The sequence below is a fragment of the Gekko japonicus genome, unplaced genomic scaffold (genome assembly GCF_001447785.1).
Source record: "Gekko japonicus isolate JY-2015 unplaced genomic scaffold, Gekko_japonicus_V1.1 scaffold3283, whole genome shotgun sequence".
NCBI classification, from domain to species: domain Eukaryota; kingdom Metazoa; phylum Chordata; class Lepidosauria; order Squamata; family Gekkonidae; genus Gekko; species Gekko japonicus.
In genome coordinates this window covers 83,737-97,957 of record NW_015166525.1, presented here as the reverse complement: position 1 = coordinate 97,957, position 14,221 = coordinate 83,737, and the positions used below count along the sequence as shown (strand labels likewise).

Here is a 14,221-nt window from a genome sequence, read left to right as displayed (position 1 = left end):
GAAGGGTATGGTATCAGGGGTCCCCATCCTTTTTGAGCCTGTGGGCCTGTTTGGAATTCTGACACAGTGTGATGGGTGGAGCCACAAAATGGCTGCCTCAAAATGGCTGCCCCGGGAGGCGGAACAGGACACAAAATGGCTGCCACAGCTTACTTTCACTCACAGAGAGAAGAAGACCCTCGTGTTGTGGCAGCAGCTGCTGCTAAAGCAACGCTTTTCAGAATCTGCACAGCCAAATAGCTGCCCCAGGAGGCGGAACAGGACACAAAATGGCTGCCACAGCTTACTTTCACTCACACGGAAAAGAAGACCCTCGTGTTGTGGTAGCAGCAGCTGCTGCTAAAGCAACGCTTTTCAGAATCTGCACAGCCAAATAGCTGCCCCAGGAGGCGGAACAGGACACAAAATGGCTGCCACAGCTTACTTTCACTCACAGAGAGAAGAAGACCCTCGTGTTGTGGTGGCGGTAGCTGCTGCTAAAGCAACGCTTTTCAGAATCTGCACAGCCAAATAGCTGCCCCAGGAGGCGGAACAGGACACAAAAAGGCCGCCACAGCTTACCTTCACTCACACAGAGAAGAAGATCCTCGTGTTGTGGTGGCGGTAGCTGCTGCTAAAGCAACGCTTTTCAGAATCTGCACAGCCAAATGGCTGCCCCAGGAGGCGGAACAGGACACAAAACGGCTGTCACAGGTTACTTTCACTCACACAGAGAAGACCCTCGTGTTGTGGTAGCGGCACCTGCTGCTAAAGCAATGCTTTTAAGAATTGGCACAGCCAAATGGCTGCCTCCAAATGGCTGCCCCAGGAGGCGGAACAGGACACAAAATGGCTGCCACAACTTACTTTCACTCACACAGAGAAGACCCTCGTGTTGTGGTAGCGGCAGCTGCTGCTAAAGCAACACTTTTAAGAATCTGCACAGCCAAATGGCTGCCCCCAAATGGCTGCCTCAGGAGGCGGAACAGGACACAAAATGGCTGCCACAACTTACTTTCACTCACACAGAGAAGACCCTCGTGTTGTGGTAGCGGCAGCTGCTGCTAAAGCAACGCTTTTCAGAATCTGCACAGCCAATCAGAGCTCCAGTGGCCAGTCACAAGCCGTGCTGGGCAAAAGTCCCACTTGACCCTGCCCATTTCCCAAAAACACTTAGAGGGCACCAAGAGAGGTACTGGCAGGCATCATGGTACCCACAGACCCCAAGCTGGGGACCCCTGGTATAGATACTATAAGTAAGGATGCAAACAAATAAAACAGACAGGGCCAAATATTTTAAAAGGTGTAACTGACAGCCCCTTAAACAATTTCATTTTGCATTATGCAACATCACACGAACATGAACACACGCAGCTGCCTTCTACTGAATCCGACCCGTGGCCCTTCAAAGTCAGGGACGGTCTACTCAGACTGGCAGCCGCTCTCGAGGGACTCAGGCACAGAGCTCTTTCCCATCACCAGCTTGGCAACCTTGGTCAGTCACAGTCCTCTCAGAGCTCTCTCAGCCCCACCAGCCTCACAGGGTGTCTGTTGTGGGGAGGGGAAGGGAAGGAGATTATAAGCAAATCTGAGACTCCGAGTGAAGGGCGGGGTATAAATCCAATCTCCTCCTCCTCCTCCTCCTCCTCCTCCTCCTCCTCTTCTTCTTCTTCTTCTTCTTCTTCTTCTTCTTCTTCTTCTTCTTCTTCTTCTTCTTCTTCTTCTTCTTCTTCTTCTTCTTTGATTTAATATTGCTTGCCTCTGTGTAATAAGGCTCCCTTGCTCGAAAGTCAGTCGAATCCGACTCTAGGGTTGCGGTGCTCATCTCCGTTTCAATGCCGAAGAGCCAGCGCTGTCCGAAGACGTTTCCGTGGTCATGTGGCCGGCATGACTCAACACCAAGGCGCACGGAACGCTGTTCCCTTCCCACTGAAGCGGTACCTATTTATCTACTTGCAATTTCTTGCTTTCGAACTGCTAGGTTGGCAGGAGCTGGAACTCGAGATGGGAGCTCACTCCGTCGTGCGGCACCCGGGTCTCGAACTGCTGAACTACCGACCTTCCACAGCCTGCAGTTCAGCGTCTTAACCACTCGAGCCACAATGTCCCAGGTGGTCTCCCATCCAAGTATCAAAGCTGACCCTGCTTAGCTCCAGAGATCTGAAAAGACTGGGCTAGCCTGGGCCGTCTACGTAAGGCCAAAAGACATATAAAGGTTCTTCTCAGGGGAAGGTCTTGGCCTCTCTGCCCTGTTGTTGGCCCTCCAGAAGAACTGGTAGGCCACTGTGTGAGACAGGATGCTGGACTGGATGGACAACCCCCCTTAGGTTGGTAGCAGGCCAATCGGATAGAATTAAGGTACAATTTCTCCTTGCTTCACGAGATCCGGAGATCATTGAACTGACCGCTAAGTTTCTCCATGGTTTTATAAAACGGAAGAGTGACCCTGACCATATTAATGATTCTTAATTTATAAGTCTAAAAACTTAAGTTTAAAAGTTTAGAATGCCAATTTATTTTATGATTCAGGCATCTTTTGTATGGTCAAATCTAGCTTGTGACAACTTGAGTTAGGCCTGACATAGCCACGACTATCTATTTTATAATTTCTTTTGGATTGTATTATTGGTAAATGCTTCTAATATTGTATGCCAATAAAAGGTATTTGAATTGAATTGACTAAATTGACATTTGGTCTCATCCAGCAGGGCTCTTGCTATGTACTTAAAGTGGACCACACAGCGGTTCTGCGTAATATTCCACTCTCTGGGCTGTTACAGGGCAGGGCCCAGTGCGGGGAAACAGAAGGCAATCAGACACATTAGAATAAAGACGGGCCCTTGGAAGGTACAAGATCAAGAGGTTCGTTCGCAGGCGTGGTGCAAGGGAAGAGACTGTTAGGAAGCAGGGGCCGCTGTGTGCAGCCGCCTGGGATAAACAGAAAGGCACAGACTGTCTTTCCAAAGGGGACCAAGGCTGGCACAGTGTGGGGAGTTTGACAGAAACCACACCCCCATTTCTCTGAGAGACCCACCCTGAACAATGAAGTAAGTCAACAGTAATACACAGCTTTGGATGAATAAGGGAAATGTGCGTTTCCATAGACACTTGAGGGATTTTGCTAATCAAAACTTGATTTTTTTTCCTCCGCCCCTTTGAAAATTATTCAGATGTTTGTCACGAGATAGGTTTGAGAGCTCCAAGTTGGGAAATTCCCAGAGGTTTGGGGGGGGGGGGTGGAGCCAATGGAGGGCTGGGTTTGGGGAGGGGAAGACGCTCAACAGGGTATAATGCTCTACAGTCCACCCTGCAAATCTACCATTTTCTCCTGGGGGAGCTGACACCTGATAAGTTGTACTTCCGGGAGATCTCCATATGAGGAAGAACTTTCTGAAAATTAGAGTGGTTCCTCAGGGGAACAGGCTTCCTCGGGAGGCGGTGGGCTCTCCTTCTTGGGAGGTTTTCAAGCAGAGGCTAGGTGGCCATAGGTGGCGATGCGGATTCTGTGAACTTGGGCAGATCACGAGAGGGAGGGCAGGGAGGGTTGCCTCAGGGCTTAGTTCTCGTGGTCCTTTCTTACATGCCCAGGGAAATGCCGATCACCACTTTGAGGTCAGGAAGCAATCCTGGAGGTTTCTTGGTGTAGTGGTTAAGTGTGCGGACTCTAATCTGGGAGAACTGGGTTTGATACCCCGCTCCTCCACTTGCACCTGCTGGATGACCTTGGGCAAGCCGTAGTTCTGACAAGAGCTGTTCTTGAAAAAGAGCAGTTTCTGTCAAGAGCTTTCTGTCAGCCCCACCCACCTCACAGGGTGTCTGTTGTGGGGAGGGGAAGGGAAAGGAGATTGTAATCCGCTCTGAGACTCCTTTGGGTAGTGAAGGGCCGGGTATAAATCCAATCTCCTCCTCTTCTTCTTCAAACAGGCTCAACATCTAACCAATGAGCGGGTGGGGCCAACTGCCAAGAGAGAAAGATAATTCCCTTAACCCTTTTGGTCCCAGATCTGCTTGCATGCAGAATTACAATATCCAACATTCTGGGTCCCACTGGGAGGTTAGTAGCCCCACCGCAAGCAGAAATGCCCAAATTCAACTTTTTAAAAATATCTCACGTTAGGTGAAATTCTGGGGCATGCAGAATCCTCAGAACTGTTTCCTCGAAAATCCTTCACAGATTTCGCCAGATTTAGGCGAGATTCGGCAGGAGATCTAACACGAATCGTCCAGAGAAGCATGCGCTTCATACCTTTACTATTCAAATTCAGTCAGGATCACCCATTGACAGCATCGTTCTGCTCCCTGGAATTGTCTGGAGAAATCCCAGAATTATTCTGGGGTTCTGCTTTCGACAGTGCAAGTAGCCGCACTCTCCTGGGACACCAGAGTTATTTTGCGAAACAGGAAAGGCAGGTTACACATTCTCTTAGCACAACACAAACGCCAGTTGAATTTAAGGCCCTCTTAAAAGGGCAGCCCATCCTTCCGTTCCTTTCTCATTTTTCACTCCTCTGACAGGGTAAACAGAACAGCAGTTAAAGAGGAGTGACGTGCTGATGCCAAAGCAGCTAATTGTATGGGCATGGTCTGAAGATTCCAAATGTGCCATTCTGCCCTTCTAGTGACAAAGAAGGGGGCCACGCTGAAGGGAACCTCCACGTTCAGGGGCAGTCAGCCTCTGAATCCAAGAGCCAGGGGGCAACATCAGAGGAAGACGTTTGGCCTCTATGCCCTGTTGCTGGACTTCCAGAGGAACTGGTTGGCCACTGTGTGAGACATGATGCTGGACTAGATGGACCACTGGTCTGATCCAGCAGGGCTCTTCTTATGTTCTGATGAAGGCCTCAGCCTCTCTGCCCTGTTGTTGGCCCTCCAGATGAACTGGTTGGACACTGTGTGAGACAGAATGCTGGACTAGATGGACCACAGGTCTAATCCAGCAGGGCTCTTCTTATGTCCTTGAGATCAAGGGAAGGCCTTGGCCTCCATGTCCTGTTGTTGGCCCTACAGAGGAACTGGTTGGCCACTGATTGAGACAGGATGCTGGACTAGATGGACCACTGGTTTGATCCAGCAGGGCTCTTCTGACGTTCTTATGAAGGTCTCACCCTCTATGCTCTGTTGTTGGCTCTCCAGAGGAACTGGTTGGCCACTGTGTGAGACAGGATGCTGAACTAGACAGACCACTGGTCTGATCCAGCAGGGCTCTTCTGACGTTCTTATGAAGGCCTCGGCTTCTGTGCCCTGTTGTTGGCTCTCCAGAGGAACTGGTTGGCCACCATGTGAGACAGGATGCTGAACTAGACGGACCACTGGTCTGATCCAGCAGGGCTCTTCTTATGTTCTGATGAAGGCCTCAGCTTCTATGCCACGTTGTTCGCTCACTGGAGGAACTATTTGGCCACTGTGTGAGACAGGATGGTGGACTAGATGGACCACTGGTCTGATCCCGCACGGCTCTTCTTATGTTGTTGTCATCAGGGGAAAGCCTCAGCTTCCATGCCATGTTGTTTGCCCTCAAGAAGAACGGGTTGGTCACTGTGTGAGATGGGATGCTGGACTAGATGGCCAACTGGTCTGATCCAGCAGGGCTCTTCTTATGTTCTGATGAAGGCCGCAGCTTCTATGCCATGTTGTTCGCTCACTGGAGGAACTATTTGGCCACTGTGTGAGACAGGATGCTGGGCTAGTCTGATCTAGCAGGGCTGGTCTTATGTTCTTAAGTGCCCGTCAATGGCAAACACTAGGTAAGAACAATCTGCTGAATTGTACAGGTGCATATAAATTCTCGGTCACAAGAGTATGCAGCCATTCAGTGTGTCATGTGCTGGTTGCTTGCGGTGGTGGATTGGACAACCATTCTTGCTTATGGCATTTCAGCATGCTGACGACAGACGTTGTCAGCACACAACAGTTCGTGGTAGTGGAAAATGCCATCAAGCCACGCCACAGCCAACATAAGGCGACTCCCTAGGGTATTCAAGGCAAGCGACATTATGAGGTGGTTTGCCATTGCCTGCCTCTGCACAGCGACCCCGGGCTTCCTTGGTGGTCTCCCATCCAAGTACTAGCCAGAGCTGACCCTGCTTAGCTTCCGAGATCTGATGAGACTGAGCTAGCCTCGGCCTTCCAGGTCAAGGCAAGAGATGTTCAGTGGTGGTTTGTCATTGCCTGCCTCTGTGTAGCAACCCTGGACTTCCCTGGTGGTCTCCCATCCGAGGACCAGCCAGGGCTGACCATGCTTAGCTCCTGAGATGTAATGAGATCAAGCCCACCTGGGCCATCCAGGTCAGGGCAGGTGAACAGAGGTGGTTTGCCATTGCCTGCCTCTGCACAGCGACCCCGGGCTTCCTTGGTGGTCTTCCATCCAAGTATTGACCAGGGCTCACCCTGCTTAGCTTCTGAGTTCTGATGAGATCCAGCTAGACTGGGCCATCCAGGTCAAGGCAAGAGTTGTACAGAGGTGGTTTGCCATTACTTGCCTCTGCACAGTGACCAAGACGTCCTTGGTGGTCTCCCATCCGAGTACTAGGCAGAGCTGACCCTGCTTCGCTTCCGAGATCTGATGAGACTGGGCTAGCCTCGGCCTTCCAGGTCAAGGCAAGAGACGTTCAGAGGTGGTTTGCCATGGCCTGCCTCTGCATAGCGACCCCGGGCTTCCTTGGTGGTCTCCCATTCAACCAGGGCTGACCCTGCTTAGCTTCTGAGATCTGATGAGAACGGACTAGCCTGGGCCTTCCAGGTCAGGGCAAGAGATGTTCAGAGGTGGTTTGCCGTGGCCTGCCTCTGCACAGCGGCCCTAGTGGTCTCCCACCCAAATACTAACCGGGGCTGACCCTGCTTAGCTTCTGAGATCTGAAGAGATCGGGCCAGCCCGGTCTAACCAACCAGTTCAGGGATTCGTAAGGATTTGGTGAAGAGAGGAAAGTAATTCAAACAAGTCTTTCGTTTCGGGTCCCACATCAGAGAAGCCATTTTTTTTTTGGCAGTAGGTTCATTGGCATGCCGTAACTGTGTCGAGCATTCGTGGTCTGGCATCAAGGGTGCATTTCAAATCATGTTGGGCTCCGAGAACTCCAGGATTGTTAAATTCCTCCTTTCTAGTAAACAGCCTACTGTATTGTGCCCCGGAGTGGTTGAGGCGCTGCCCAAGGAATGCGTCTGAAAACAAACAGGAGTTTAACGACTGCACCCGTAAGTTGTGCCTTAAGTCACACCAGTCACGGCAACGCATGCGTGTATCCGAGTGCTGTTCCAGTTGCACGTCTGGGCTGGAGTTAGCGGGGGGAAAGGCAGCCGTCTTTCTCTAAGGATATATATTTTTTTGTTTTGCATAAAAAAAGGAGCCAAGGACTTATCTCGAATGTCTTGCCTTCTGTTGGGTCATGCGAGGGGGAAGAAAAAAAAGAAATTCATTAGTGTACAGAAATTTGCAAGTGCGGCTCTTTCTGTTTTGATTGGCCCAGGGCGGACCAATCAGTTCCTTCCTTTCATTTAACTTGCTCTTATGCTCTTGCCAAGCTCGGGCTCCCGGCCACATCGCCGTCTGCATAATCCTGCGGCTGCTCCTCTCCTCACTGCCTGTCTCTTTCAGTGGTGGCAGCAGCAGCAGCAGCTGCAGCAGCTGAACTCTCCGTCTGTTGCTTAACCTGACCGGCCCAGGATGCGACTGCTCCGTGACATCACAGCCAGATGTTTGGCAGAGCCACGCACACGCATGCCCCACGCACTGGGGTCTGAAATAATCTGAGGAGCACTAACGGACGGGACGGGTTATGCTGTCGGGCATGTGGCGGGAAGGCTGGAAGGGCCGCCGGCTTGTTGTCGTAGACGACCGTCATTAATTCTGTTCCGAGCAACAGGCTGTTCCGGATGGGGTTTTGTATTGCTTTATTCTTTCACTGGCTGCCTTTCCTCTTGAGAAAGAGAGAAACTGGGTGTGACCCTTGCTAACAAAGTACTTCTCTGGGCGCTGTGAAACTTAGAAGCACGGTGCGTGGAGATCTACAGGTGTTTGTGGTTGTCTTTCTTTAAAGTGAGTGCCAAAGGAAAGGCTGCCGTCGACTGGCACGCCAGAAGAGGCGTGAAAAAAAATGGCAACTGCTGCCCAAATTGCGGCCGAGTGCCTTGTCTCCATGTCCAATCAGGCTATCATCCACAGCCCCCCGGGAGAACTGACCCTCCGACCAGCCGTGATGGCTTCATCTCTCACCATCGCAGCCCGGGACAAGAAATGCGAAGGGAAGGACTCTGGAAAAGACAACCCAGGTGGAGCCTCCATCTACGCTGTGGCCAGCATTCTAGCCGACCTCAACCGGCATGTTCCAAAGCCTTCGCCCCCCAAGTTGGAGAAAGCAGAGAGCGCCAACAGAGGGGAGAGGGAAAACCCTTTGCTCCCCTGTGAAAAGTTTGGAGAAGAAAGTATCTTGCCGGCCGGCAAACGTGGAGGAGGGAGAGCGGCCACACCTACCAGCTTGGCAGCGACGAACGCACCGAGCCCTAAACAAAGGAGCAGGAGAGGGCGATGCCGGCCTGACCCTGAATTACCTCAGAGAAAGCATAAATGCCACTATGAGGGGTGTGAAAAGGTTTATGGCAAGTCTTCCCACCTGAAAGCTCACCTGAGGACCCACACAGGTTAGTTACGGGCTGGCCTGAGGGTTTACCTCTAACAGCATGGTGGGCAGGGGGGACAAACTGGCCAGTGTGAGGACCAATGCTCCCTCTAAGCTGTGGGGCTTTTTGAGCAAAAAACTGTATTTTGTGAGCGACCGGCATTAAAGTCGTGAGCCAGCAATTTGACCGCTGCATAAATTAGTTTGCTCTGGAGCCGACCTTCCTGAGCGGAGACGACAATGCGTGAGCCGGAGGCTGAAAAACGGTGAGCTAGCTCACACTCACTCAGCTTAGAGGGAACACTGGTTAGGACAACATACTTACAGAACTGAGGTGTAGTGCAACTTACAGTAGCGACTGTAAATGTGCTAGAGCCCAATCGAAGTTTCGTCACCAACAAGCTTTTCGGGGTACAAACGTTCGAGCTCTGCTTTGACTCCCGAAAGTTCGTTCCCCGAAAATCTTGTTGGTCTGTAAAGGGGCTACTGGAATTGAACGTAGCTCTTCTACTGTAGACCAACATAGCTACCCTTTGAAATTGTAAATGTGGAAGCTATCCTCATAACCTATTTTGCTGCTGGAACAGGTAATTCGGCCAAGAACATCCACAACTGACACAGCAGTTCCTAGTGGGCCACCCTCCTTCCTCACTGTCTCTGCTACTGCCGCTTTCTAGCCCATTGCCCTATTTCCAGGCACTGTTCGAGGGTCTCTGCTTCCGGTCCTGCCTTAAAGTCGGCAGAGCTGCCGCGTTCTATGCCAAGCGAGTTTCTTAAAAACAATGTTGAGGTTACTGGGTCTCGTGGCGATGTTTGCAAGTTTGCCTCTTTTGGTGTCCTCAGCTGTGTTTGTGCGACGTTTGAAGGACACAGCATAATTTGCTTTGTTCTCGTTAAGCCGCCCTGAGGTCAGCTTTGGTCGAAAGGCGGTCTAGAAATAAAATAGAGAGATGCATTTGTTAGTGGCTTCAGAGGGCAGCCGGGTAGGTCTGCTGTAGGAGAGCCAGATTCGAGTCCCGCAGCACCTTAGAGACCAACAGGGTTTTCAGCTTAAGAGCTTTTGAGAGCCAAAGCGCCCTTCATCAGATAACAATGCATTTCCACTCAAAGCACCCGAATGTGGTGCCTTGCCTGAAGACAGTTTCAGAGCATAGCCATGTTAGTCTGCAGTAGAAGACTTAGATTCGAGTCCAGTAGCTCCTCAGAGACCAACGAGATGTTTGAGGTAGAAACTCTCGAGGGTCAGAATTCCCCTCATCGTATCTGACTTGAATCTAGCTCGTTTATAAGTGGGAGGGGCTTGAGGTGGGGAGCGATTGCTATAGAAAACAAAGCGTATACCGAGATTTCCTGAGACACTGGCAAATGATCTCTCTATTCCTCCTCTTCCATCAACGGGGAGAAACAGAATCCTGGAAATGTGTTAACCACGCTAAATGAATGCTAACGCGAGGAAGTATAAATAGTGTGGCCACCTTTTAACACCTACCAGGGCTGTGGCTCATATTCATATTTGTTGAGATCGAGGAAGATATGGATCAGGGTGCCAGGACGCAAGCAACAAAACCCCTTGAGGCTGCTTTTCAGCTTACACGACCAATGAGTGGTAACTGGATTTGTTCAGGTAGATTATTTTGTCTTTGGACAATTGTAGGGCTGGCTGGCCCCAAGGTATTTCGGCACACTCTCTCTGGTCCTTTCCGCACTAGACCTTAAGTCCTGGTTCAAACCTGTCCCCGAACTTACATTCCACACTACTTGCGAGTTCACCCCTGTAATTATCTCGGGGTCTTTTTAAATTCTACACTACACTCGAGTTCACCCCTTTAATTATCCCAGGGTATTTTTTTGTTTCCACATTACCTTGTAGTCACCCCAGTTTCACCCCACACTTATCCTGGGATAAACAGATGCTGTTATAACCAGGGATAAATGCAAGGTATTGTGTCCCAAGTTGAACTCTGATAAAACCAGGGATGAGATCCAAGTGTGGAAAGGACCTCTCTCTCAATAAACTGACACTGGACATGATCCATTTAGATCATGTGGGAGTACACTGGCCCCCTTGTTCTGCTCCTAGTAATTTCAGTGGGGGTTGTGTGGGACAATTCCAGGGATCCAAGGTACTCTGTTGGTTACTCGCTCTGCCATCTTTCATTGTCCCCCAAATCTGATGCCTTTCACCTTGCCCTAGAGAAAGACTGCTTCTAGTTGCCTTCCCCAGGTGCCCACCCTGGCTACAGTACGGCATATGAATTAGGGTTGGCCTGGGTAAGAAATGTCACGAGTGTTGAAGTAATGTTGTGCACAGGACATACAATAGTCCCTTGGGACGGTGTCTCCAACAGCTCTAACATTTTTATTCAGAAGTACTGTAAGTCCCTTTGGGTGGAAAGGGCGTAACTTCCAAGCATGCATTCTTCGAATCGTGGCTTTCGCCCCCCTTCCTTGCCGTAGCTTTTATGTTTCATGGAGGATATTTACTCCCTCGCTTGCCACTCGAACTTGGCACAGCATCCGTGACTCACGCCCGACAATGCTCTTGCCCAAACTTCTCCTTTGCTTCCTTTTAAAACACAGAGACAAAAGGATTTTAAGCTCATAAAACTGACTGGAAATTTAAGCAGAGGAGGCAGCTGGGGAGGGGGGGACTCCTCTCTTTGATGCCGAGAAGCTGGGCTGGGCGGCTCAGCCTCTGGGGAGAGGGAGGGAAGGAACAGAGGCCGCCAACGTCATTCTGGAGTGGGCCGGGGAGTAGGAGTCGTTCAGGGACACTGGCTCCCAGCCACACTCTCTTTGTTATTAGTATTTCAAAAATCTTAACCCTCCACTTCCCTCCTTCCGCCTGGACTGCAGGATTTCATCAGGCTGTTGGCACAGCGAGTGGAGGCGGGCAAGGTGGGAAGCAGAGACGGTCATGGGTCTCTTAGGCAGGAGTGGCAGGATCCCCAGGGCTTTGGGCGTCTTTGTTTAACCGTTTCCCCTCAGGCGAGGAGTGAGAAGAAAACACGCCTTCCAAGGTGGCAAGAAGAGGAAAGCTCTCTCCGTACAGTGTGAGAGAGAGGCTCAGATGTAGAGTTGCCAGCTTGGCCATGGGAAATTCCTAGAGAGTTGGGAGCAGTGCCGGTGGAAGGGGGAGTTTGGGGGGAGGAATTCTGTCCAGAATCGATGGTATACCATAGAGTTTGGCCTCTGAAGCTGCCATTCTCTCCAAGAGCAGGGGCCTCTGTAGTCTGGAGATCAGTTGTAATTCTGGGGGAATTCTGAGTCCCCACCTAGAGGTTGGAAACTCTACCAAATGCATTTAACCAAACCCTCCATGACAAAGTATTTACAACAACATCCAATGACTTCCCTTAACTCCAAGTCACGCCACAGCGGTGGCACGCCTCTGCGAGAGCAGGGAGAAAACATTGTCAACTGCCGAATATATTCAGGTTTCCCGACTATTTACCCGAATCCCAATATCATACCGATATTGGGATTCGGGGATATTGGGAAATACTGATATTTTTCAGGTCTAATGGACCCGAATCCGGAAAAAGCTGATTTTTTTCGTGCACACCCCTAGTGTGAATGTCCCTCCCTTCTTTTGAGTATCCCAGGAGGCCCACACAAATCATAGCAGCTCTTGCCAACAGTCAGTAAAGGAAAGCGGGAATACTTTTAGTAGCCCCAAAAGTTCTTAATAGGGAAGGGAAGGGACGGGATCATGTTCCCTTCCGGACTTTTCCCATGGGGAGAAACATCCCCAATTCAATGTTAGTGACATGAAGGACAATCAGACAGAAAGAAATGTTGGGTGAAAGCTGAAGGTTTTCCCACCAAGGACTAGTTTACTTCATGTATTTATAACTAGCCCTGAGCGAGTGATTAAAACAGTCTTCCCTGCTCCATGAAAAAGACCATACAATTAAAAATTCTTTGGAAATTTCCCCATCCTTCAGTGAAAGCCCCTTGCTGGGGTCACCATAAGTTGGAAGCAAAGCAGGGTCGATACTTGGAAGAGAGACCTCCAAGGAAGGCTCTGCAGAGGAAGGCGATGGCAAACCACCTCTGCTTATCCCTTGCCTTGAAAGCCCCTCGCTGGGGTTGCTGCAAGCTGTAAGCTAAGCGGGGTCGGTACTTGGAAGGAAGACCACCAAGGAAGGCTCTGCAGAGGAAAGCAATGGTCAACCACCTCTGCTTCTCCTTTGCCTCGAAAGCCCCTTGCTGGGTTTGCCATAAGTTGAAAGCTAAGCAGGGTTGGTACTTGGATGGGAGACCACCAAGGAAAACTATGCAAAGGAAGGCAATGGCCAACCACCTCTGCTTCTCCCTTGCCTTGAAAGCCCCTTGCTGAGTCTGCTGTAAGCTAAGCAGGGTCAGTACTTGGAAGCTAAGCAGGGTCAGTACTTGGAAGGGAGACCACCAAGGAAGGCTCTGCAGAGGAAGGCGATGGCAAACCACCTCTGCTTCTCCCTTGTCTTGAAAGCCCCTTTCTGGGTTTGCCATAAGTTGAAAGCTAACCAGGGTTAGTACTTAGATGGGAGACCACCAAGGAAGACTATGCAGAGGAAGGCAATGGCAGACCACCTGTGCTTCTCCCTTGCCTCAAAAGCCCCTTGCCGGGGTTACCAGAAGTCAGCTGCAACTTGATGGCACTTGACACACCCACATGAATGGCACATTCCAGTCACCAAATGAAAGCCATTCTATGAGCACCTGTTTGTGTGAAATGGTCCACCAGGTAGATCGGGATTGTTTTCTACTGCCCCTCTGGTGAACACAGCAGTGAAATATCAAAAACTGATCCAATTGGGAGACGAGTGCCTATACCGGTAACAGCTGCCAAACGGATCTATTTAAAGTTGCCTTTATGTGGTGGCTTTAATGTGCAAGTGCTCTGTATAGGAACTCTTCCGACTCTAGCCCAGAAGAGGAAAACATGAATTGGCCCAGTGGATTATGTCTGATGCTGTACAGATTGCCGGTATGTTCTTAATTGCCTTCACGTGTTTCCAGTTTGCTTGCGTTTACACTGCATCATGGATTTGAAGTCTATCCCTGCCCTATTGTTCTCTTGGTATGCACACAGAGTTTTTAAAATGTGGAATTTGCTGCCAGAGGCTGTGGTGATGGCCACAGGAATAAACAGCTTGAAAAGTGGATTAGATAGATTCCTGGAAGATAAATTTATCAATGGCTACTAGCCATAGTGACTGAGGAGAACCTTCTCCTTCAGAGGCACTAAACCTCTGAATCCCAGAGCCAGGAGTCAACATTGGGGCCTCGGCCTCTATGCCCTGTTGCTGGCCCTCCAGAGGAACTGGTTGGTGACTGAGTGAGACAGGATGCTGGACTGGATGGACTACTGGTCTAATCCAGCAGGGGTCTTCTGATATTCTTCTCAGGAGAAGGCCTCAGTCTTTATGACCTGTTGTTGGACTTTCAGAGGAACTGGTTGGCCACTGTGCGAGATAGGATGCTGGACTGGATAGACCACAGGTCTAATCCAGCAAAGTTCTTCTGATATTCTTCTCAGGAGAAGGCCTCAGCTTTTATGACCTGTTGTTGGACTTTCAGAGGAACTGGCTGGCCACTGTGCGAGACAGGATGCTGGACTAGATGGACCACTGGTCTGATCCAGC

General features: G+C 50.3%; 1 protein-coding gene across 1 annotated transcript in view; it reads left to right on the top strand.

Moving 5' to 3' along the window:
* Positions 1–7,854: 7,854 nt before the first annotated feature.
* The window catches only part of KLF13 (Kruppel-like factor 13), a 35,034-nt gene continuing 28,667 nt past the window's right edge, over positions 7,855–14,221 (top strand). The window contains exon 1 of the mRNA XM_015412293.1: positions 7,855–8,613. Within this exon, the coding sequence (XP_015267779.1) occupies positions 8,070–8,613 (544 nt within the window). The 5' untranslated portion in view covers positions 7,855–8,069. The remainder of the gene's footprint in view (positions 8,614–14,221) is intronic.